This window comes from Gouania willdenowi, chromosome 14 (genome assembly GCF_900634775.1).
Source record: "Gouania willdenowi chromosome 14, fGouWil2.1, whole genome shotgun sequence".
NCBI classification, from domain to species: Eukaryota; Metazoa; Chordata; class Actinopteri; order Blenniiformes; family Gobiesocidae; genus Gouania; species Gouania willdenowi.
In genome coordinates this window covers 25064584-25091613 of record NC_041057.1, presented here as the reverse complement: position 1 = coordinate 25091613, position 27030 = coordinate 25064584, and the positions used below count along the sequence as shown (strand labels likewise).

The 27030-nt window shown below is 42.8% G+C and overlaps 1 protein-coding gene across 2 annotated transcripts in view; it reads right to left on the bottom strand.

Moving 5' to 3' along the window:
* The window catches only part of nova1 (NOVA alternative splicing regulator 1), a 54877-nt gene extending 31846 nt beyond the window's left edge, over positions 1 to 23031 (bottom strand). The window contains exons 1-2 of one of the 2 annotated variants that reach the window (XM_028466231.1): positions 22739 to 23031; positions 1075 to 1218 (exon numbers count right to left, since the gene is read on the bottom strand). In XM_028466231.1, the coding sequence (XP_028322032.1) occupies positions 1075 to 1218; positions 22739 to 22910 (316 nt within the window). In that variant the 5' untranslated portion in view covers positions 22911 to 23031. Of the gene's footprint in view, positions 1 to 1074; positions 1219 to 3964; positions 4341 to 22738 lie in introns of those variants that run through there. The other variant, XM_028466233.1, reaches the window with a different exon arrangement.
* Positions 23032 to 27030: the final 3999 nt, after the last annotated feature.

Here is a 27030-nt window from a genome sequence, read left to right as displayed (position 1 = left end):
GTGCGTCTTTTCATCAATACCAGTTAAGGAGATGGAGTAATAGTATTGCCTCCCTCATGACTCAAACAAACTCGAGCGGACTGTGGACTTGTCCGCACTCCTCAGAGATTACATACTCGGGCAAACCGCTGAGTAGTAGTTGCCATTAAAATCCTGCTTTTCCCACAATCCGCAGTAATTGTAGTCCTTGTACTTCTGGGACGTGTTTTAAAGGTGTCTGTAATTTCGTAGCACGTATGCCAGTCTCTCCTCTGAGCTTGAGTTCATCTCTTCTGCTCTGTTTCACCAGGTGGGTGAAATGCAGGTCGGTGTTAGATTTAATGCAGCTCGATACAATGCCGAGCAGTGTTTTGTGTGACACCAAGTATGCGGATAGCTCTGCGTGGTCGTAAAATCTGAGCTTTGCACTTAATTGGCCTAGCGAACTCCAGTCTGCGGATGTACGCTCGAGTATGTTTGAGCCTTAAGCTGGCACTGCTCTCTCTGTACAGTTTAATATGAAGATTTATTGAGTTTATGAAATTAGCAATTGAGTAAATATTTTTAGATGGTTGAGGGAAATGCAATTACTAATTTAATCAAATTTTTTTAAATATTTTTCTTTTTTTAGAAGTCTATGACTTCTCATTTAGTAACATCCTTTTTTATTGGAATTAAAACCTCTCGTGAATGCATCTGAATGTGTTTAATTCAGTAAATGCAGTTGGCCGTGGGGGCGTAACAGAAGCAGGAATGCAATCGTAGAGTCACCTATTCAAATTCAACCTGGGCCATCACTGTGGGTTGTTGACCAAGTCTCTTAATGTAACTCTAACTGCTAGTGTTGTACGTGGCTTTGGAGTAAAACTTCTGGTAAAGGAAATTGTAGAATTGTAATAACATACACCCGCATTTAGTGGTGGCTAGCTTTCCCCTTGATAAAATAAATTTACAGTGATGCCATTGCCAATACCTTTTTTGATGATTCATGGTTCCTAAATCCTAGTAATTTACAATAGAAGTTATTGTTTCTATTGTTGCCACTGATATCTGAAGGATCCTCATAATATCAGATTATTCAGTGAACATTTTTACCTGGGTAGAAGTCTTTGGATTTGGAGAGCTTGATAGTGGCACCCGTTTCCTTCTGTAGTTGTACGATGGTCTGGCCGCCCTTACCAATTATAGAGCCAGCTGCATAGCTGGGAATCAGCACCTTCAGGAAGTACTCGCCCTCCTCTGGGTGGCAAACACAGAAAGTGGGAAAGTGTCACATCTTGTCAAACAAGTCCACACACTATTATAAACAACATTGTGAGACCCGACAACAAGGCAAAATGTATGTAATTTTAATGTTTAGGATGTAATACTTTATTGATCACTTCACAGTGAAATATTTTCCTCCGCATTTCACCCATTTCCCCTTCAAGGGTGGCAGTGGGCTGCCACAATATTGCAGGTGCTGCGGGGAGCAATTTTGGGTTACGGGTCCATGCCCAGAGACCCATGTTTGTTCTCTGTGGAATTGAACACAGACCCTGCGGTCCATTCGTCACCTTCACTAACCACTATAGGTCACCACTTCCCTATATACAAAGAATATTATGCAAGGAGGGACTTTCTTTTTAGATAAATGGATTTCATTTATTTCACAGCGTTCTCTCTTTTCCTCCATTTGGAGCTATTTGGTGTTCAGTGTCTTGACCAAGGACACTTCAATACACAGACAGGTCTTGGGATCAAGCTAGAGATACAGGAGTCTGTGGTTTTCAGTGCATTTACATTATATCAGAGATTGGTGACATGTTCCGTGTCCTGTCCCAGATTTCTTGTAAAGAAAATGATGACCTCCTTTCCAGTTTGCAGAGGTCTAATTTGAGCTGTTTTCAATGACTTTTAGCAGCATCTGCCAAATGAAGGCCAAAGCTAATTTCAGGGTTAATAAACTAGTATAACAGGTGTCAAAAAGGTAAATTAGAAAGCAGGTTAAAACTAAATGTAGACAGGGACACTACAGCCCATGCATCATTTAATGAGCTCATTGTGCACAATGTTTGTGAATGTGAATACAGAGAGATCCTTTGTAATTACAGACTTGTAGAGAACATATGGGAACCAATCCCTGAGATTTGCAGAGTATACAGCCAAGATGGTCTCAGTCTCCTCCATCTTGGAGGGAGCTTCTGCTGCTTACAGTTGCATGGAGTTCCCAGTGATTGATAGTTTATCTGTTTAAAAAAATCTGTTTAAGGCCCATTTATGCCCTTCAGTTTTTGGGTTTGTTTTGGGGTTTAACATCCTGCAATCTTTATTGGACACTAATCACAACTAAAGGGGACAAAGTGAAGTGTTCACACAGCCCTCTGATTATGTTGTAATTAAGAAAGAACTAATCAATGTCTTTATAAGTCTGGTCTAAAAATGATTTTAAAAGATTTCTGGACATTCTATAAATATTGTCATGATAGACAATCGAATGCCAGTGCAAATTTGAAGCAGTACAATAAATGATCTTCTTTTTATATACTGATCGGATGCAATGATGTCATATTGGATCCTTTTCAGCTACCGTTACGTCACTGTATCAAAGAGGGATGGTAAAAAGGCAATCTCCAATTGATGCATGAAAATCCTCCTGCTACATTTTTGAGAACATACTGTTTCAGGCCTTTGCTATACTAAAAAAGTACTGTTAGCCTCGGTCCAGTATCAAGGATGTAGGGAATCAAATTGTGGCTAGGCACTGCAGACATGGAGGAAATGATAGATAGAATGATACATTGATGGATAAATAGATGGAAGCAGTCTGATATGCACTGAAACCTACCTGTTGCCTGTATGATGCATTAATTATTTGGATACACGAACAAACAATGCACTATGACATTGAAAAATTTCACAGTTGTCGTTTTGGTTTCTTTTTGGGATTGTATTATTATGCCTCTCGTGTTCTCTCTAGACACAGGCTTGTTTTAGTGACTAGCCCAGCCCACGTGAATGCACAATGTTTGTTAATTCATTTTCACCTTTGGCTTATTTTCCATGGTCATGAAGTAGAGTCATGCATATGGGCAGTTTCAAAAAAATTAATCAAAGAACAAATTAAAAAAGGAGATTTGCTGTTGCCTTGCTTTGATCATCTTTATCGTTTTCCCCGTGCTCAGATTTTGGCTTCACAATGCAGTCAGTTCTCCCTTATCTACACCTCAAACAACAAAAAATGACCTTGGTGACAAGAAAATAAGGATTGTTCTCTACAAACAGTCATTTTTAGGCTCCATTGATTGGCAATCTAAACATTTTACCCACTGTCATGAGTTTTAATTGAAAACTTTCAAAGAGTTAAAAAAAACCTGTTGTTGACAAGACAAGCCCAAACCCACTGCGTAACTTTCTGTTCATCTCCAGCCAGAGTGAAAAACCCAGCAGGAGGGGAGGAGAGTGATGTGAGGAGGCCACTGAGCTCCAATGCCGCTGCAGCCACGTTTGCTGTCATTACTCAATAATTAATTCAATCTCAGTATCTGAAATCACAGTAACAGGTTATAATGGTGTCATGTGGTAGAGTAAACATGGCAATCTGTTGCTGCAATCCACAAGGGAAACTGGAGCAGTGGGGCACACAGGGAACCCTTGCCAGTGGGGTGTTAGTTCAACATCCCCTGTCTTTTGAGAGTAGAAGGGTTGCTTTGGGGAGAAGACGCAGACCCTCAGCAAAAATGTGTTTGGTTAGATCATTTGAAGGGGGTGGGCCAGTTGAAAATGTCTTGTGACCGTTCTCCCCACCTTTTCATTACCCCTCTATGCACCCATTCTGCATGTCAATGGACCAACCTGCTCCTGACAGGCGGCAAGGACGATGGAGCAAAAAAAATAATGACCAATAAAAGAGTAAATGGGCTGTTGGAGTGTGAAATGACATGTTAGTCAAGCATGATGGATCAATTCAACAAGTCAGACAAAAAGAAGAGTTTGAAGGGCTCACCCATTCTGAGATCTGCAGCTTTTGGAGTCCTCCGTCAGATTTCCATCAATGCCAGGGCACAATCTCTAAAAGGGTTCTTAACATTAGCCTAGGCATAGATGCAATGGGTAGTGTTGAGGAATGCGACCAAGCCAACCTTTTTTCACTAAGATATAATTTTTCAGTGGCTGCAAGGAGAAAAAAGGAGAATTTCACCGCAGCATCCGAGCCATTCCTGCAGCTGGCCAGAGCCTCAATTGTCTGAGAAAATGCTAATGCAGAGCTCTCAGTGTTTTCAGTGAAAGACGGCACGCATTGTTCAAGCCTGCATCGGTTTAGGGGGGGGGGTCTTCCCTGCCGCATCACCCTTTTCACCATTCTCATCCATATTCATCGAGTGGCCTGTCCGTCTGCAGGAGCATGCAGGACTGACAACTTGTCTGGCCAATGACCGGCCCGCTCCTTGGGCTGCGTCACGTCCCCGCCCCCTACAATGCCGGTCCTAAAAAAATTGCATTTTATTTCTTTTACTCCGCCTCTTTTGACGCAGCACTATAAAGTACAGCCGTCCATTCACTCACTTTTTCTTGTCTTTTATTTCTTTGACAGACAGTGACAGAAGGTGAGGGATTCAAGGTGGATGTGGGCACAAGGGCTTTTTGACAAAAGAAAGGATGTGGAGTGACCTTCATTGGTAGAGGGAGAGGTGTAGAGGTAACATCAGCAGACAACAAAGGGGAGTAGAAAGAGGAGTGATCAGAGGCAGCGTGCCTTACACCATCCAACCTCCGTTCCTCCTTTTCCCCCACCCCCAACCCCTTAGACAGCCATGTTTTTGAGGGCGGAGGGGCTCATCAACCACTGCAAATGGCAGTGCCGCAGAATGGTGGAGGGGGGTGATGAAGCCAATCACTACGCCTATAAATCTTACACAGAGGTATCTTAAGTGAGTAAATGAATGTAAAAAGACTGCAGTATGCCAGTGGACACAAGAGAAGAGTGGTTCAGGGTCCAGTGTGATAAAATAATGCTGTCTCAAGCACCTATCACTCTATCCAGGCATCTGATTGGTTTCATCCACAAATCTTATATCGCCAAGGTGAGAGTAAAAGGAATTACAGGAAAAGGAAGCAGAGCCACAATTACTGAGCATGCTCTACAGCTTCCATGTTCATTTCACTCCACTATCCCACTCTATCTCTCCTTTTCTCCTGCTTTTGCTCTGCTGTTATTTCTTCCTCACGTTTTGTCTTATGCTGCCACCTGGCAAATTCACAGTCTACTCACGTCACATCCCTCTGCAAGGGCACACACGTCCTTCCCACAAAAAATATATTAAAACACACAAATAAAGGACACATTCTACTGCCAAACTTTCCATTAGCACCATTACGAGATCATACCTAATCCCTTACCCACCCAACCTTTTGGAAGCATCATGCTTGCCTGCAACAATAGCTCAGAGTATGGGTAATTAGGGAGCGGGATAAATGAAAGATGATGATTTTGAGGAGAGAAGGGCAGAGCAGATAAAAAAGGAGTAATTTCCCTTATTCAGTGTCCACAGCTCCTAATGCACCAGGCCAAGAGGCCCTCTTCTTTTGAAAAAGCACAGGCTTTCTTCTCTTTTTTGTAACTGCCAGTCATGTTAATGATCAGTTGTGTAAGAATATCATGATCAATATCAGATGTAGTCAAGGGGTTGGTGATTAGGCTGTCAACAACCAACTGCCAAGCAAACTGAAGCTTTTGTATTGTTACATGTATGCGCACATACAAAAGACACAAAATGTGTAGAAAAATTAAACACTCAAACACAAATGAGACTTGAATAATTTATAACATTTCTTTGTGTTTACAAGTAGGCTAGGTTTCAGGTGAGAGTACACCAATACCAACATGATTGTAGCTTCATAGACCTGGACAGAGGAACGGGTACCTTTCACTGTTTATCCAATAAATTACTGTTTGTCTGCCCTCGCGTGAAAAGGTACAAGTGTATTTTATTGGAGGTGTTTTTAAATCTAATGTGATGGTATACTTTGTGCTATTGATTCCATGGCTGTTCCATTTGTCTGATGAAGTAGTCAAAGCTTTTGTAGTCATTTTACTGTTCAATTAAAATGTGATGCCTGAAAATGTTATCATTGAGAGCTGAACTGTAATTCTGATAACTGATTTATGAAATGATTGTTCTTTTGTATTGTTGCTATTTTAATGTGATTGTTGACCACATTGATTATTGATCAATAAAATTGCTTCGGCCTGTAGTGTCCAAATATTTGCAAGCTATAAACTAAAGAAATATTTGGAAATGTCACACATTGATTCCAGAGCTCATTGGTTTGTTTTCAGTTTGATTTGCTTCTTTTGATTAATCCTGAGGAGATACTTTAATGTTCAGCAGAGTTCAGCTGCTCACCTGTCTCTCAGTGTGCAAATCTCACTAGTATCGAAACTAATAACCACGTGGAGGATGTTTTCAGATACATTTTAAATACACACAATATTTTTAAAGACAAATGTTTTGACTTTGTGGATTAATTTTGTGCTGAAATTGAACTGTTCTAGGAAAACCTTGTGTAATAAACTAATCAACTAGTCATTAAAGAAACATCAGAGTAGCCAACAAGGAAAATAGTCTGTTTGCAACATCTCTAATTTCAATCTATTTTTTAATGTGCAGTGAGAGCACATACCACAGCACGTACAGGACACAACAGATGAGGCCGTTGCTCACACTTTGAGGCATAGAAGGCCATAACAATAAGAGAACATGAACCCAATACCTTTGGCACAAATGCCGGGTTGGGCTTCAGCACCATTCTAGCGTCGCCCGGGAAGAAATGAGTGCACGACAAGTGCACTGACAGTGCATAGATGTCACTGACACGGTTGGCCGATGCCAAAGCCAGCAGCAACACCGCCTTTAGGGACACAAACGCATCCCAACGGCTCAAAAGGTGGATGTTTAAGTCCTTCCAGGACCACAAATCCACCTCGGCTCGTGCGTAATAGACCTATATCTGTTCCATAACCTCCGGGTGAAGCCTCCTCTCCCCGTAACACGGGGCACCCTTGGACAACAGGTCCGCGCCCAAATTCTAGACTCCCGAGATGTGCGCCGCTCTGAGTAAGAGGAGACAATCGCAACTCCACAGGATCAACCAGCGCGCCAGCAGGTGCAGCCAACGGGAGCATAAGCCGCCCTGACGGTTGATATACGCCACCGTGGTTGTATTGTCGGTCCTCACCAGGATGTGGTGGCCCGTGAGGAATGAAAGAAAATGCAGAAGGGCGAGGAACATCACTGAAAGCTTCAAGTAATTAATGTTTTTTTTTTTTTCCCACAAATTTTGCAGTTTCAATTTTCAATTGCCAAATAGGTATTTGCCTTGCGAGTACATGTCTTGCCTAGTTGTATTTGGCAATTGTAAATTGCCAAATATATTGTAATCCTAGGAGTTCTTATTATTGTATTTGGCAATTGAAAATTATTTTTCTTCCGCAACTTTCTGGGCCTTCCCCTTGGGGGTTTGGGTGTGGGGGTTGGGGGTTGGTGGCGGGATGCGCTGGGTGCTTGGCTCCTTGGGGCTTTCTCGGATGTGTGTGTGGGGGGCGGTGGCTGCTTCTCAGCCTGGGATCTCTGAAGCATCTGGGGGGCTGCTCGGCCGTGGGGGGATAGCCTGGGGCTCCTTGGCCCCGACTCTTTCTGCTGGCCTGGCTGCATCTGCGGGCCCGGGACGGCTCCTGGGTTTTCAGTAGCGGTTTTTGCACATACACTGGTCTACGATGCACTGGCATGCCTTGGGATGTGGGATAAAACTCGTACTGGGCTTAACTTTAGACACGTTGATCCCAAATACCTGCTTTAGGTATTACTACTCACTCCTTCCCTCTGTCCACAGCCACCACCATTATAGTTAAGCTTCACACTTGATTACACAACACAATAAGCACAATATGTTCAACTACAACTTCACATCTCACTCTCACTGTCAAATAATCTATTCTTCGCCACCCTTTCTATTTCCTGCCTTGAGTCTCTCCTCCCTGCTCCCTTCCACCTCCCCCTCCCCCTCCACCTAGGTGTAACACTGCTCTCTCTTTTTATATCCTCCCTCTAATAAAATGTTTCTTACCCTTCCTTATGGAGGGCTGGTGATGGTCACAATTAAGCAATAAAATAAATTTATTTATTTAATTGCAAAAACAAAACATGCATTGCTGTCTCATAATGATTGCACTTCTTGTAGTGTTGACCTTTGACAGCATGTGCAGACAAGTGAAAAAAAAAAAAAAAAAAGATGAGCAGTCAACCTTTTTTGGCTCCAAAATGTCAAGATCAAGGTCAAGTTTGCGTCAAGTGTCTCTACGAATATTTATCGTACAAGGTTGATGCTTACATTTTTGAAAAGCTAATCTTAAGTGGATTATTTTATTTCATTGGATCGAAGCTGTACCACCTACCAGTAGAAAGATAGGTAGGGGTCAACGTTTATGCTGTCACAACAAAAAAAAACTTGGCCACAAATTGAAATACAGTGCTACATTGACTAACATTTCCTTTCAATGTGTGACCTTGACCTTTGCTCAAGGTCATATTTAAGGTCAAGGTCAGTCTTCTGTGTGGCTGGCACCATTTAGCATGTCATATTAGAAAAACCGCTTTAACTCTCATATACAAAGTTTGATATACATGATGACTGCCCAGCCCTAAACAAGAATCAATGTGTATTCGCCTTGCGAATACAGGTCTTGCCAAGTTATTATTATTTTTCTTCCGCAACTCCTTTGTCGTGGAACTCCTCTGAGGCTATAACACAGCACCTGGTCTTTTGTTTTGCAGTAAAAATTGACCAACGAAAGAATTGAAGATTTACAAATAAGCGAACACTGCATTTAATCTGTTACTCACACTGGCAAAGATTCCTTTCAATGGCCATGGTTACATGATGTTTATAAATTCAGAATTAGCTATTCTGATTTAAATCACTCAGAATTAAAGTGTTGTGCTTCGTGTTTACATGGAAATAGTAATTCCTGAACTGAGGTTTACATGGAAAACCGGTTTATTCGGCTTTAGTTAATTCCGCTTTAGGTCTGTGGGCTGGGAAGGCTCTAATTGGACCGGGGGCGAACATGAAGTAACACGTCGATCACGTCTATCGAGAAAAACACTCAACAAACCTTTTATTGTCAGCTGTAACACAGAAGACCACACATGAGAACTATTTTCACCTTTATTTTGATTGTTGTTTTCAAGCAACAGCTCGACAATAACACACTTTGGTCTACGAAGCAGAAGAGAGAATGGACTTAAGCACCAGTAAATAAAGACCAGAAAAAATCTGGAAAACAACAACCAGGAATAAATAGTTGCTTCCTGGTCAAGATAGTATCTCTAACAACCGTTACAATAATAAACTTGGTGATATTACAGCCTGTGCAGCAGTATAGAGACGCATTTACTCCGTCTCCGGGTCTTAGTAGCATCCGTCCAATGAAGCCGTTTCGTTTGCTGATCTCCATGTGTGTGATAAGTCCGTGTGTCCGTGTTAAAGTTCACATGTTTATGCCTCCGTCCATCCCCTTTTTTCATTATATCCATGTCTTTTAAGGCTCTTATTAAATAGTGTCAGCTCTATTCAAGTTGCACATGCGCAGAACAGCCAGAATTAACTTAAAGTGGATTTAAGTGTTGTTAACTGTTCACAAGAAAGAGGATATATTTAATTTGGAATTAAAAATGAAATAAACCAGCCACCTAATTCAGAATTAAGTTTAATTCAGAATTAAATTAGCATTAGGAATTAAATGTTTACAAGGTCAGTTTAAAGAGCGGGATGTCGCGCCAAAAATTATGTCGCCACGCACCCCATGCTCGGAGCACTCAGGCAGATCGCCGCAACAGTATGGTTGTCACAAAATCCCACAGCACACCTGGACTTGGCTCATGGTATTTAATATACTTGCAGCTCATATACAAGTCAACGCATTGCATATTTACTGTTAATGTCATGTTGCTTGTCTTCAAGTTAGACATATAGCCATAAACACTTCAGTCATTACTGAATAAATTACAATTTAAATGTAGGCTAATTCATAATCAATGTCATGAAATCAGTCAGGAATAAATTTATCCCCAAAATACACAACCTATCATTAATGAAATGTCTACTGCAAACATACGACCACTTTGATTTTGGGCTCCATATAGTTCCATCTACGTTTGTTCGCCTCAGTGCTTGGATCCATAATTTCCGTTTCTTTTTTTTTTTTTAAAGGATTTTTTTGGCTCTAGTGGCCTTTATATGACAGTTGCTTGACAGGAAAGGGGTCAGAGAGAGCAGGGAATGACACGCAGGAAAGGGTCCCAGGCCGGGAATCGAACCTGGACCCGCTGCAGGTGAGGAACTACAGCCTCCGTACATGGGGCGGGCGCTCAACCCACTGAGCTACACACCGCCAGTTGTTCTTTGTTATCTCTCATTGTTGGCAGTTGTATTTATTTTGCACAATACTAGTTTTATTAACTTTTAAAAAGGGGACTACCTTATCATTTTAAAACCTGTATTACATCTTGAAATCACGTGATTGATGATGTCACATCATGGCCCCATTTGCCTGTAGACATCCCGTTGAGTGAAGCATTCAGCCTGATTTTAGGTCATTTAACGGCTTTTTCAAATGCCAATTTGTGCTTTTGGTTGCTTTAAATCAAGAAAAAGTAAAGATGTTGATGTAAACCTCTGTTAAAAATATAGTTGTGATGCAAAAAATAATGGAGACAACAGGAGTTGACAGTTCCAACTCTGAGGTTTGGTAGGAGTGAAACAGAGAAGAAGAGCTCAGTGCACGGCTGACTCGCTCTGGTGGCTCAAGTTAGCGTGGTCTCGATTATTTTTTTGGGTCACAACTGTTTTTATCATTTTTTGGTAAAGCAGAGGTTTACAACGACATCTTTATCTTTTCTTGATTTAGAGCAACCAAAAGTAGCACAAATTGGCATTTTGACCAAAAAACCTGCTAAATGATCTAAAAAGCAGGTTGAATGCTTCACTCCTACAGAAAGTAATGGGATGTAACAGGCACCTGAAAGTGCAATCTCGACTGATTCACATACTACTCTTGTTTTCTGCTTCCATGATGCAAGTGATCCCTGATGGACTGCTCTCCTGTCTTATGCCCCGACCCAGGCATGTCTCACCTCTGGGGGATGTGGGAGATGGGACACCAGCAATTTCATAAAAACAAAAATTCATCCCCCTTACTTTTTAAGAGGGATTCATTGTTGAAAATGTATTGGTCCAGTTAGATTTAGCTTAAATGTAAGACGGATTTTAACTTAATGAGTGATGGTTATTTATCTATCTTTTGTAACTTTTTCCTGTTTGATGTGTCGGCCTACATTTTAAAATTCAACATTTATTGAAAAACGATGTGTATGCTAGTTAGTAAGCTTCCCTGATCTTTCAAGCACTATTATGGTGGTAAGCTTACTCTATGTAAACAGATGTAACATATCCCTAATACAAATGTTTTAAATCCTCTCTTCATCTCTTCCGGTAAAGTTTTTAATGAGTACATTAGTAACATTTAGCAGTCCAATATTGGCTAATATCTATATTAGTTTGACTTTCTTGAACATCCTTGTTTATTCTTATGCTAAACAGAAGGATGAACAGAGACAAGAAGGCAAAGCAAAGGAAGAAAGACTCCTCTTTTAGGGTCAGTTGTCATTTAAATTGATAGAAGGGCTTGGAAGCTATTTTCTTTGGTAGAAAAAAAAACAGAGCTAAATTGTAATCTATGATTTTTTTCATGACATTTTCTGGCAGTAAATACATTTTATTATTTGTTCAATTTGAGCAGTCTGTGTCCATTTATGTAACTCAAACCTGTTTCTTTGTGTTTAAATATGTATTCTGAAAAATCATGTCAGTGTTTTAACTGCTGTGTTCTGCTTCTTTAGGAGGACACAGCATCACACCAGAGGTCGAGGTCTGCCTCACTGAGAGAGGAAGAAAGTCCAGGGTCAAATTTAGTTAGTTTAAAAGATTATTATCTATCACAATTATTGGTCTAATAATGTATGTTCTCATATGTAAACCATCAAAAATCTTCCGGCTGTCTCTAACACATCCTCTGTCAGTGATCTTGTCTCTCACTATAACAACAATCTGAGAGTCATTCTGGAGGACTTTGCCCCTCTCAAGAGTAGAGCAGTCACTTTCAACTGCTCCTCTCCATGGTTCACTCCTGAGTTGCATACACTGAAAATGGCTGGGTGGGCACTCGAATGTCGTTATGTAAAAAAAGACTTACTGTTCACAAACAGGCTTACAGGGACCATCAAAGCAATATGCAAAATCATTAAGTGCAGCCAGATCACTGCACTATTCCGATGCCAAAAAAACATTGTTCTGGAAACTCTAAACAGCTGTTTTCTACTGTCCATTAACTTCTAAAATCCCAAACCTCCACATCTATTGAAAATACAGAGGACCAATGCAATGCCTTTTTGGACTTTTTTTGTGGTTAAAGTCTGTACCATCCGTTCATCCCTTGGACCTCCCTCACTGGACCATTGACCGTTGTAGACAATGGCCTTGAACACTCTATGTCCACCTTCATGTTCTCCTCTCCAAAAGAGGTGGAGTGCATCATTAGGACAATTAAGTCTTTCACGTGTGCCCTGGACCCTTTCCCTACCATGCTGCTTAAACCCAACGTTGCTGCCATAAGCACACTTATTACACAAATAATAAACAGTTCTCTGCATAGTGAGTTTTAAAGACTGCCCTCATTAGGATTGTCCTAAAAAAGCCAACCTTAGACCCAGAGACTCTTAACAGCTGCAGACCGGTATCAAATCTTCCTTTTCTCTCTAAAGTCCTGGAGAAGGTAGTGGCTGCTCAGCTCCTGGACGACATTCACTGCCACAATCTCGCAGAAAAGTTTCAGTCTGGTTTCCGCACAGCTCATAGCACGGAAACTGCACTGGTCAGGGTCACAAATATCCTTCTGATGGCTGCTGATCAGAGCACTCCGTCGCTTCTGGTTTTGTTAGACCTTTCAGAGGCGTTTGATACCACTGACCATCACATTCTGTTGCGCCAACTTGAGTACATCATTGGACTCTCTGGAGATATACTTCGCTAGTTCCGTCAGACATTTCTGATCGGACTGAGTGTGTGGTCCTTGTTGATGCAAAATCCCAGTTGGCATCAGATCACAAGTGGAACATATAAATGCTCCTAACAGGCAACATCATCTCCAAATATGGACTTTCATTTCACAACTATGCAGACGATAGTCAGCTTTATATTCGGATTGACCCTTCCTGCCCCTAAGCCACACCACCTGCCCTCCTACTGTGCCTGGAGGAGATAGAGGAGTGGATGACAGAAAACTTTCAAAACTCATTTCTCTACCAGAACACCACAGTTTCCCCCATAGTCACCAACCTGGGTGTCAAGATGGATCATCAGCTATCATTTGTCCCGGACATTCAACACCTCAGTAAAATTTCATTTTTTCTATCTCAGAAACATTGCTAAACTACGCCCTTCCCCAAAATCTGACCTCCTCACTCACCAATGCATTCATGTATCTGCACCTCAGTACCTCAAAGATCTCATGACCGTCCACACACCATCACGATGCCTCCGAAACACTTACAGCTTTCACCTCCAATCCCCCAGGACTTTGCTGAAAACCATGGGAGACAGGACTTTTCAGTCATCGGCGCCCAGGCTCTGGAACACCCTGCCTGATCACCTCAGGGCTCAACAGTCTGTAGATTGTTTTAAGAAACATTTGAAAAGTAATTTATTTAAGCAATGTTTTTAGACTTTTTATTCTATTGTTCTTTGCTTGATCTTATATTACTGTTCTCACTCCCTGTAGCCCTCTGATTTGTGTACAAATATAAAGTGTGTTATAAATAAAATGCATTATTATTATTATTACAATACTATAACAATCTAGAATGCTTCTTTTCTAGAAAAAAGTAGGAATTGCCACTAGAGTTATTGGACTGTTTAGTCAGTTATTTTGTATTTGACATTTATTTGTTGATTCAATTTACCATTGTGTCACTCAGATGTATCAGCATGATTCATGAAGCAATAAAACACTGTGTTGTAATTAGGGCTGTCACTTTAAAGCGCGGAACCTTTCTTATTTTAAGAGTTCCCAGTATACCCATAATACTGATGCACGTCTGCAGTACAAGACATAGACCTGAATACATTGACTCCTCATTCAGTGGGTTGGTCTGTTACTGCAAAACGTCAGAGCGGCCGCCGGTGAGAGGAAATGAAAGAAATTTGCAAATCGGATATTGGGATGCTGTACTCTCCATTTTGAGCAGAAACATGATGTAGCCCATGACAAGAAATATGCAAGAGCGTTTATTAACATACAATCTGACATTTATGTACAATGAATATGTACATTAGGACACAAGTTCTAAATTTTTTTGTGGAACAAATGTAGATATTTACATATATTTACACACAATAACCTATTATATATTAATTTGTTTCATATTTACCCATTATACTACATATATTTCCATTATATTTACATATTTGTTTTACATATATTTATATATTTATAGATGGATGACAGCAACTGCTCAAAATGATTTTGAGGTTGCATTATTTCACAAATTTAGAAACCTTGGAACAGGACTGTCTTACACAGGCTCTACTGGAGTTTTAGTTTTCTCATTTTTGCTAAGTGATGGAATCTTAATTTGTGGAAAACTGTAACTACCACTGACATGACATGCCCAAAGTGATGGTTTTCTTTTTTTTTTTTTTTACCTTGTCTGCACATGCTGTTGAAGGTTAACACTACAAGAAGTGCAATCTTTTAACAGCAATGCATATTTTATTATTGCAATTAAATAAATGAATTTATTTCATTGCATAATTGTGACCATCACCAGCCCTCCCTAGGGAAGGGTAAATACTTTATTAAAGGGAGGATGTAAAAAAGAGAGGGCAGTGTTACACCGGGGTGGGGTGGGGGAGTTAACAGGGAGGAGGGATACAAGATAGGAAAACGAATGGGTGGGGAATAGTCAATAAGTTTCAAGTGATGCGATGTGAAATTGTGGTTGTGTATATTGTGCTTATTGTTGTGTTATCAAGCCAGTCTGGTGACCAGTGTGCGGCTTAGGAATAATGGTGGTGGCTGTGAGCAGAGGAGGAAGTGAGTGGAAATTCCATAAAACAGGTATTTGGGAACAACGTGTCTATGGTTGAGCCCAGTATGAGTGTTATCCCACAGCCCGAGGCCAGTGCGTCCATGACAAATCAATCAATCAATCAATCAATCTTTATTTGTATAGCGCCAAATCATAACCAATGGTATCTCAAGGCACTTTACAGTAGAGCAGTCTTAAGGACGGACTCTTCATTTTATGGATACACACATATGCATATATACGTATATACACATACATATGTATCCCACACCCAACATGAATTCATCATGGCGGCAAGGAAAACCTTCTGTTAAGCAGCAGGAACCTTGTGTGGATCCCATTCCTATGATGAACAGCCATCCACGTTATGCTGTGTTGGGTGTGTGCAGAGGAGAGGGTGGAGACAGAGCCGCTGAGACTCTGTAACTCCACACTAAGGATCCCACGGACCTGCAAGACAAAAGCCAGAAGGAGTACAGGAGCAAACACACAAGGGAAGAAGCAGACATAGAGGGAGTGTTTGAGAGAGGAATGGGACCCTCTCCGGTCCCTCTCTAGCCTAAATGACCTCTCTCTTAACGCCCTCTCCAACCTCTCTCCAACCGAGCATGCCAGACCCCCCCCCCCCCGGCAGTCTATGCCTATTGCATCTTAATTATGAGCTATGAGCTGATTCCTAACTAAAAGCTTTACCAAAGAGGAATGTTTTGAGCCTAACCTTAAAGGTAGAGAGGGTGTCTGCCCCCCGAACCGTGGTTGGTAGATGGTTCCAGAGAAGTGGGGCCTGATAACTGAAAGCTCTTCCTCCTATACTACTTCTAGAGACAAATGGAACAACGAGTAGTCCAGCATTTTGAGAGCGTAGTGTTCTGGGGGGATTGTATGGCACTACAAGCTCCTTGAGATAGGCTGGTGCCTGTCCATTTAGGGCTTTATAAGTGAGAAGAAGAATCTTGAATTCTATTCTATATTTTATGGGAAGCCAATGCAGAGAGGCTAATACAGGAGTAATGTGATCTCTTCTCCTAGTTTTAGTCAGTACACGTGCTGCAGCATTTTGAACCAGCTGAAGTGTCTTAAGCGACTTGCTCGGGCAGCCTGCTAAAAGAGAATTACAATAATCCAGTCTAGAGGTAACAAAAGCATGGACTAGTTTTTCGGCGTCGCCCTGAGACAGGATAGATCTGATTTTAGCAATGTTACGGAGATGAAAGAAGGCAGTTCTTGAAGTTTGTTTTATGTGAGAGTTGAAGGATAAATCCTGATCAAATAGAACCCCAAGGTTTCTAACAGTTGTGCTTTGTGCCAGAGTAATGCCATCTAGGGCAGTTAGGCTAGCATAGGTTTCTCTAAGGTGTCGTGGGCCCATTACAATGACCTCAGTCTTGTCTGAGTTGAGAAGAAGAAAATTTTGGTCCATCCAGGCCCTAATGTCCTTTAGACAGGCCTCAAGTTTAGATAGCTGATTTGTCTCACCTGGCTTCATTGATACATACAGTTGGGTATCATCAGCATAGCAGTGAAAGTTAACAGAGTATTTTCTCATAACATTACCAAGGGGGAGCATATAGATACAGAAGAGGATTGGACCTAGCACAGAGCCCTGAGGAACCCCGTAGCTTACTTTAGTGTACACAGAATACCTATTATTCACGTGTACAAACTGGTACCTATCAGATAGGTAGGACTTAAACCAGTTTAGGGCAGTCCCTGTGATTCCAAGTAATTTCTCTAATCTCTCTAGTAGAATATAGTGATCTATAGTGTCAAAAGCTGCACTAAGATCTAATAAAACCAGCACTGAGAGTCGTCCTTCATCTGAAGCCCAGAGTAGATCATTATTTACTTTAACTAAAGCAGTCTCTGTGCTGTGTTGAGCTCTAAAACCTGACTGGAAGTCCTCGAACAGGCTGTTGTTTTGAAGAAATTCACAGAGCTGAGCCGCCACAACTTTCTCAAGAATCTTTGAAATAAAAGGAAGATTAGATATAGGCCTGTAGTTTGCTAAAGTGCTGGAATCAAGAGTAGGTTTTTTGAGAAGGGGTTTGATTACAGCTACTTTAAAGGACTGTGGTACGTAGCCTATTGATAGGGATATATTTATTGTCTCCAACAAAGATGGGCAGACCAGGGGAACAACTTCTTTAAACAGCTTAGTTAAGATCGGATCTGAAAGGCAGGTCGATGGTTTGGAGGATGAAATAATAGAGTTAAGTTCCTGAAGTCCTATATGTGTGAAACAGTTTAGGTTAGGCCTATTTACATTTAATGGAACAGCAGGCCCAGGTGAAGGCAGGGAGTGGCTAATTTTATCTCTAATCTTATGAATTTTATCGTTAAAAAATGTCATAAAGTCCTCACAGCTGAGGGCTAGAGGAATCATGGGCTCAATAGAGCTCTGACTTTGTGTTAGCCTGGCTACAGTGCTGAAAAGGTACCTCAGATTATTTTTATTTTCTTCAATTAGTGAGGAATAGTATGTAGATCGACTATGTCGTAAGGCTGTCATGTATTTACTATGGCTTTCTTGCCAGAGTATTCGTGACTCCTCTGTTTTATTGGAGCGCCACATTCTCTCTAATTTACGGGTTGTTTGTTTGAGTGTGTGAGTTTCAGAGCTAAACCACGGAGCTTTCCTCTGACGTTTAATAGTTTTTTCCCTCAATGGGGCAATTGAGTCCAAGGTGGATTTTAGCAGACTAGCAGAGCTATCGACAAGCAGATCCAGTTGAGAGGGGTTATAATTAATATCATAGTTATTTATTGGATGGTGCACTGAGTTTAAGGCAGCAGGAATGGCCTCTTTAAATTTAGCCACAGCACTACTGGACAGATTTCTACTCGTAACTATTTTATTGCACAGTGCGAGATCCTCTAGGATAATGTTAAAAGATATTAAAAAGTGATCTGATATCAGAGGATTTTCAGGGTAGACTTTTAGTTCATTAATATCAAGGCCATATGTTAGAACAAGATCAAGAGTATGATTTAAACGATGAGTAGCTTCATTAATAGTTTGAAAAAAGCCAACTGAGTCTATTAGGGACATAAAGGCTGAGCTCAGGCTATCACTATCTTTGTCCACATGGATATTAAAATCTCCTACTATCAGTATTTTATCAGAACTGAGGACTAAGTTTGATATAAACTCAGAGAATTCTGATAGAAATTCAGAATAAGGGCCTGGAGGACGGTAAATTATCGCAAATAAGACTGGCTGGCAGGTTTTTGATTTGGTATGAGATAAATTTAGAACCAGGCTTTCAAAGGAAGTGTAGTTGGCCTTTGGTTTAGGATAGATTAGGAGAGAGGAATGATAAATAGCTGCTACACCACCTCCACGGCCTATGTCTCGTGGCATATGAGTATTTAAATGACTGGGAGGAGTGGCTTCATTTAAACTAACATATTCATCTTGATACAGCCATGTTTCAGTTAAACAGAATAAATCAAAGTTATTTTCTGAGATAAGGTCATTTACTAGTAGAGATTTGGATCTCAGTGATCTAATATTTAATAGAGCACATCTAATGGTTTTATGTTTTGGTGTTTCTAGATTTGAGATTTTAATTTTTTTCAGATTTTTATAATTGATAGCTCTTTTATTTGATTTTATGTTAAAATCATTGTGAAATATGGGTCGAGTGACAGACACCGTCTCCATGAAATAATATTCACCACCATCACAACAGTTGCCATGGCGATGAACACAGCTATCATAGTAGCAATGGGAGGGAAACTGTCCTAAGGCAAGCGCAGAGGGGCGTGGTCTCATTCATGAGAATGTCATAACAGTGACTGTGCCATGTTTTCTGATAGTAGAGATGCTCCCTCCAAAGTAGGATGGATTCCATCTCTTCCTATCAGGTTCGGTTTTCCCCAGAAGGATCTCCAATTATCAATGAAGCCCACCTCGTTTTCTGGACACCACCTCGATAGCCAGCGGTTAAATGATGACATGGCTATACATGTCATCACTGGTCAGATTTGGTAAGGGACCAGAGAAAATTACGGAGTCCGACATTGTTTTAGCATAAGCACAAACTGATCCAATGTTCACTTTGGTTGCTTCCGACTGACGACGTCGGGAGTCATTAGTGCCGACATGGAGGACTAGCCTATCAAACTTACGATTACTCTTTGCCAGCAACTTTAGATTTGATTCTATGTCGCCCGCTCTGGCCCCTGGGATGCACCTCACAATGCCCGCTGACTTCGCTAGCTTCACGTTTCTCACTATGGAGTCGCCAATTATCAGAGTTTGTTCCCCGGTGAGTGTGTTGTCCTCACGGAGGGGGGAGAACCTGTTTGAGACGTGAACATGGTGGTGTCCCGAGCGGCTTTTTGACCTTCGACTATGCTTACCACGGACAGTAACCCACTCATTGCTGGCCGGGGGGGAGGCTAAGCTAGAGCTAGCACGGTCCGCACCGGCTAGGTCCTGCTTGCTAGCTTTGGTTTTGGTATCAGAGGTGCGGAACCCCTTCTCCAGATTGTTGATCCTCGCCTCCATATCTAACAGTACGCTACACTTTATGCAACTACCATTGTCCCTAAAGGAGGACGAGGAGTAACTAAACATCTGACACACCGGGCAGGAGAGCGGAGGGGAGGAGAGAGAAGCCATAGGTGCTAAATTTAAGCTAAGCTAAGCTAAGGACAAAAGGAAGTTTAAAGGAGATTACACTGCCTGTAAGAGGCGATATTGCTTTTTACTTAACCTTCGTACGTTTAACTCTATGGTAAAAAATTAAAACAAGTGTTTTCAAGGCTAAAATATCAATGACAACAAGTTTGATTAGAGTTAGCAGAACACAGTAGTAGAGCGCTGCAAGCAGCGGTAGAGTGTAAACAGGAAATGATCGATACGTCACCACGTCAGCACGTCACCAGCACAAATGTGATTCCAAGAACCGCTACTGCAAAACCCATGAGCCGCCCCCGGGCCCGAAGAAGCAGTCGGGCCAGCAGAAAGAGCGGGAAATCTAGGGGCCCCCGGCGACCACCCCACGGCCAAGCAGCCCCCCGAACGCCCCCAAGATCCCAAGCCGAGAGGCAGCCATTGCCCCCCCATACACACCCGAGAAGGCCCCAAGGAGCCAAGGACCCAGCGCACCACGCCACCGATCCCAACCCCTAATCCCCAGGCCCCCCAGCCCCCCACCCCCCCACCACCACCCACACTCCCGCGCCCAGCCTCCCGAGGGGAGGGCCCAGAGAACTCCCCGCCCGAGACCCCAGCGGAGGAGCCGAAGCCCACGCCCAGCAGACGACCAGAGCCACGCCGAATGGGCAGCCGGCGGGCACCCGCCGGCGAGCCCAGAGCCAGCAGGGACCCGACCCCAGGCCAGGAGGACCCGGAATGGATGCAGCACCAGGAGCAGCCCGCCCAGGGCGGACGACCACACCCCAAGCCGCATAAGGCACCAGGGGGCCGCTGGGAGTCCCCCCGCCGGTCCCCAGGCACCCCAACCTAGCCCCCCCGGGCGCCCCAGATCGCCCTTTGTTGATGCCGCCTGCGCCACGAGCTTAAGTTCTTTACAGCCAGGGCCCCCTCCAGAGGCCAAGCCAGGACCAGGACCGGCCCGGCCAGCCAGCCAAGCACCCCGGGCCCCAGGAGCACCCCCCGGGCCAAGCCCCCCGGGACACGCCCCCCACCCCAGCCCAGGACCCGGCCACAGCCCAGCAGGACCGCACAGCCCCAGACGGCACAAGGCCAGCAGCCCAGGGCCCGCCGCCCCCCGGACAGCGCAAGCCACGGGGCAGCGCCCCCCGCCGGCCCGCAAGCAACCGGCGACCCCCACCGCGGGGACGGAGGCACCCCAACGGCACACATCCAGCGCGGGACAGCAGCCCCCAGCCAAAGATGCCCCGGACCCACCCACCAGTCCGCAGATGGCAGGACATACCCACCAGGCGACCTCAACCACCGGAAAAGCTAGCGCCGCCCCCCCAGTAAACAGCATCATCCCGAGGCGCCAAACAACCCTGCCCCAACCCCGGTGAGGACACCAGCACCCCCCCAGCACACTCACCCCCCAAACCGGCGAGGCAGGCCGCCCCGGGCCCGCACACCGCGGGGCCCGCCCCCAAGGCCACCAGGAGACGAAACAAGCACCAAGCCACACCCAAGGGGGAGAGGCACCCCCGCGCCCTACCAGGCCGACACCGCCCGGAAAGACCCAGCAAGGAGAGACCCCGGCAAAGCCCCCCCGAGACCCACCGCCACGCCCGACTGCACCATCCTGATGTACTTTTATTCTATGCAGTGGCCCAGCCACCAACAGAGGGGCCAGGCCCCCACCGGAGAGGCCCAAATATGTGTACCAACCCACCACCCTGTTATGGTGCCTCTCCATTCCCCAATGGAGAGGCACTTCCCGATCCCCTGTGTGAATGTGTGTGTTTGGTGAATGTATGGGGTGTACTTAAAAGAAGGAGGATGGAGGGGAGCGGTGCTCCCCTCCATCTGGACAAATATTATTATCTGAAGGAGAGAGAAAGCAACAAATTTGTTGTCAGAAAAGTGTTCTTACTGTTTATGATGTGCTACTTTTTAGCACTACATATGATGTTAATTTCACTTGTATTTTCTATTATTTGGAGATTGAGTTAAGTACATAGCAATATGACAAGTAGCCCTTGGGACTAATCTCAAATACAGAGGATCGGCATCTGTTGTAGTCTGTTAAAAACAAACAATAAATGACTTTATAAAGCCACTTCGTTATATATAAATGTTATGATCTGACAGAATAATATAATTTAAATGAAAGTACCTCAAGTTGAGGGAGTTTCTCAGCAATTTTTGTGCGCGATTAAAAAAAGAGATTAATTAATTACAGCGCACGATTAATATCTTTTTAGTGGTTATTCACAGCACACATGGTTTAAGGTCCAATAATTATGTATTGTTTGTTCAGGAATTGATAAAAAAAATCTCATTGTTTTCTTGTTCTGAGACTGGTTTTGAGTTGATTGAATAAAATAGATTTGAGATATAATGTGAAAGCTGCTGTATTCATGTTCATGGATGTTCCCTGGAAGTGTGTGGTACCTGTACATCTTGAAACTTGATGTTAATCTATTTGCATATTATTGTAATAAAAAGCAAAAATGCATTTATTTTCAATTTCAGTATCAGGAATCATGGTAGCCCTACACTTAGAATACCCTCACTTGTAAAAATCGCTGCTCCATCCCTGCTCTGACCTATCCGTGTTTGCTGGGATAGTTAAAACCTGTGCAGCAGGATATAGCATATTTCATTGTTGTGCTTGGATTCTGTAACTACAGAATGGGGGGATTCCTGTTTGACACTAACAAGACAGCCCGATAAACAGTCAAATCCATCATTACTCTCCTCTGAGAGGAAGACTTCTGGGAGGGATAGGGAGCCATGCATTAGACCTGCAATGTGTGAAGTTTTACACACCTACACGCACAGTCCAATTCCCCAATATGCCAAGTGTATATAACAAATCTCTGCAGCAGCTGTGTGTGTTTGTGTTGCCCGAAGAGCAGCAGGTAGATATTGAGGATGTGGAGGTAGTATTGTTTGCTGTTGTCCTTACCTTCTATGTTGGTGCGTTTGGTACAGCCGACCTCTTCACCTGCGTTGTCCAGTGGGCGTTTGCGGGAGTCAGGGCTGTCCACCTCCATAAGCGGCTGCTGCAAGTTGTGGAGGTTCGAGACGGAGTAAATCCCGTTCATATCCACTGCAGCTCCTCCACCGTCCATCATCATTTAGCTGGAGCTGTGGATAAACGTGTGCCTCACTCGGCGCAGCACATAAAGAGGCAGCGCGACCGAGATATAAACAGTAAGTTTTTGGAGGGATGTGACAGCAGAGGGAACTGGCTCTGTCCCTCCTGGTCATTCGTCACTGAACTAAATATAAAAGCCCATTGAGGGAAAGCGCTGTGGTGACGACGCGCCCTGAAGCGGGGAATCTCCGCGCACGGACCGCCGATCGTCCGCTATATGAGGAGCAGGGTTCTCTGAACTTACATCCTCGCCATATTTCACTATGAAGCCTGCTGTGTATGCAATTGTTGTTATTGTAGCCTATGTGCGACAGGATGAAGAGGTTTCACAGAGGACCACAGTGCAGCTGACCAGTGGTTCCTCGTTCTTTTCTCTGACACTGCATTGTCTAACTTCTAAATACTTGAGCTTGACTCTTTAAACCTCATCAAATTGTTCTTAAAAGAGCGGTTTATCCAAGCCGTCCGTGACGACGTCATTGGCCTTTTCCATTTAATCAAACTCTTATTATTATTATTATTATTATTATTATTATTATTATTATTATTATTATAATAATAATAATAATAATAATAATAATAATAATAATAACTTTAATTTGTAAAGCACTTTACATTCTGAAATTGCTACAGAGATATGGGCAGAGAAAATAAAAATATTTCAACAGATAAAAGCAACAATGAAACCAACAGCGAATATAATCAATAAAACATATATTAGGAGAAAGCTTTTGTCAAAAATAGGTTTTTAGGCCTTGTTTAAAAACATTAATAGTCTGGGTCCTTGGGATGCAACTTGTTTCTGGGGGTTTTAATGGTTTTGAAGGGTGTTGTGGTTGCACAACGGAGGGTACGTGAAAAGAAATGAGGTAGGAAGGGGCGTGTCCATGGATGCACTAATAGCTTCCATCAGCAATAGTACATGTTTGCACAGCCGGAAACACTCCTCTCCACCAGAGAGTGTTGTGTACAGGACCACACTATCGGAGACCAAGATTTCCGGGAGCGGAGACCGAGTCAAGACCGAGTTAAGACCAAGACCGAACACAAGACAAGACCATTCATTTTTTATATTTAAAAAAATATAGAAATAAATAAAATGATGACAAGGTTCGACAGTTAAATAACATTCTCTCTTTAGTTTTAGTTTCTTTTAAATACATTTGACGGACAAAAAAGGTGCCTGCAAAAAATTAACTAAAATATTAAAATTACTACTGCTACTGATACATGTAATTATTCTACATAATTGAAAACAAGATTTTTATGTCAGCTGAATATACAGCAAGTGTTTAAAAGTATTTCTGCCAAGAAATAACATGGCTGGTCACCTACACACCGCAGAGTGTTTCCTCTTTGCTGTGCTTTTACAAATGTATTCTTTGTGGTTCGTGAAACCAAATTTCACAACCAACAAGTTAGTGAACATGTTTAGCTCCCGCCTCTCTCTCTCCTGCTTGTGTGTGTGTGTCACACACGTCACTCAGTTACATTAAGGAAGGTTGCAGTCATTTTACGGGGTGGATTAAAGAATGAATAAAGGATTGTTTCATCCCGTTCTTCTCCTTATTATCACATTATAACAGTTCAAAAATAGCAGGAATTAGTGCTGGTCTCGAACGGTCTTGAGGGAAAATCCAGAGTCCGGGCGGCCCGAGTCCGAGACAAGACCGAGTCAAAATGCTTCCGATTCCGAGACGAGACCTTTAAAATTTGGTCTCAAGACCGGTCTCGAGACCAAGACAGATCTCGACCACTACAACACTACCACAAGAGCCATAGAAAGAGTTGCGTCAAGTGCGTTCACTCCAATGGTTCAGTTTTTTTCACAGCAATGGCGGCTCATGCAGACTTGCATTCGTACCCTGAAAGTAAGTAGTTCACTGATTAAGCCTATAAGCCTTTTCACACTCTGGAAGTGCGCATGCGCGACCGGTGGGGGTCATAGGTCAAAAGGGATATAAACGTGAACGCGACGCTGTTTGTGCTATGCGCTGAGACTGTCAGCGGACTTTGTGTACAATAAAGGTAGGCCTAATCTATCTGACATTCCAATTTGTGCAACACTCAGACTGCAGTCACTCACTTAAAGCGGCATTCAACGAACAAGTTTCAATGAGTATTTGTGCTTTTATTTGTAATGGACGAGGAGTTGCAAAAAAAAAAAAAAAATGGCATAATCTATGGATAGCTGAATGTGTGAATGCAATTGATAAATATAAACCTGTGAGCCGAGTCGCGCGGGAAGGCTTGGCCACCTTTCATAACTGCTTGCAGTTCTAGTAGGGGTGCTAGCGGTGCTAGGAACCCTATTGTAATCGTAAGGATTTTTATTATATTTATTATTATGTTTCCCCCGGTAAAAGTGGTGCTGCATAATTGCTAACACCACCAATTTTGAGATCCTTGGTTGACATGAGACTGTGGGTGTATGAGCCAAATTTGAATAAATTAGGCCTCTAGGGGGCACTGCAATTATGAGAAATTTATATCTCCTAAATGGCACAACCGATTTTTACCAAATTTGGTGGGTATGACCTTGGGACGCTCCTGGGACCGTATCTCGAAGTTAATCGTGATTGGTCAAAGTGGGCGTGGCTTATTACTACATAACATATAAATAAACAAACCTTTATTTCAGCAGAAGTAATATGTTGAGGGCTGTGAAATTTACAGGGTAACTATAGAAGAGCACACAGATCACCCATACCAAAAAAGTGCACCACTAGGTGGCGCTATAATGGGTGCAAATGCATTTTGGTCTGTAACTTTCACACTTTAAATCACATCTTCCACAACTTCACATCCACCTGTTCACAGCAAATGGCACGTTGGCCTGTGTCCTGACGCTCGCCACGAGCAGGTCATCCTTCATGACGTACTTCCACGGGCTCCGCGAAAGCCTTCCCGCGCGACTTGGCCCCCTTTCATAACTGCTTGCAGTTGTAGTTATTATTAGGGGGCCAAGCCCACGAGGCCAGGAAACCGCGTATGTAAGCATACGCGGTTCCTAGGACCAGCGGTGCTAGGAACCCTATTGTAATCGTATAAATTTTTATTAGGGGGCCAAGCCCGCGGGGCCAGGGAACTACATACGCGGTTCCTAGGACCAGCGGTGCTAGGAACCCAATTGTAATCGTAAGGATTTTTATTATATTTATTATGTTTCCTTGGGTAAAAGTGGTGCTGCAGGCTAAACCGTCCAAGGTAGGGTGGTGCCCTTTGGTGGTTGGGTCCAAAACCCCCAGGGGACCTTGGACACAAAAATTCACATATGTCCGCCAGCAGGTGGCGCTATAACAAAGGTCAACGCGTTTTGGCCAATAACTCCCACACCGTTTGTTGCAAATTTAAAACCTTCATATCCACAGATTCCTTGAATAGCACTGAATCACCTGGGCCAGGCCACACCCATTTCCGCCTAACTTTTCTTAGAGCAAAATTGCAAAAACTGGGGGTTTTGTCCAATCAGCGTGAAACTTGGCACGTAGAGTCTTCAGTTGGACGTGATATACAGTTTTCAAAATGAGTTTGTTCAGGTGAAATATGCGCAAATTATTAACGAGTAAAGTTTTCTAGCGAGCTATAAAAACGCGAACTAGCGCATATCTTGGTCAAAATAAATGCTAACAACAACAAATCTGAGATCCTTTGTTGGCATGTAACTGTGAGGGTATGTGCCAAATTTGATTAGTATAGGCCACTAGGGGGCGCTGCAAATAACAAATATTTATATCTCTTAAATGGCAAGACCAATTTTTACCAAATTTGGTGGGTATGATCTCGGGTCCCTCCTGAGGCAATATCTCAAAGTTATTCGCGATTGGTTAAAGTGGGCGTGGCTTATTACATCATAACACATAAATAAACAAACATTTATTTTTGCTGAATTATTATGTTGAGGGCAGAGAAATTTATGGGGTAGATATAGAAGACCACAAAGACCACCCATACCAAATATTGTGCCACTAGGTGATGCTATAATTGCAAAAACATTTTTGCCTCTAACTTTCACAATTTTATTCACATCTTCATAAATTTCATATCCACATGTTCCTTACATAGAGTTGCATCATCTGACATAGGCCATGCCCACTCCC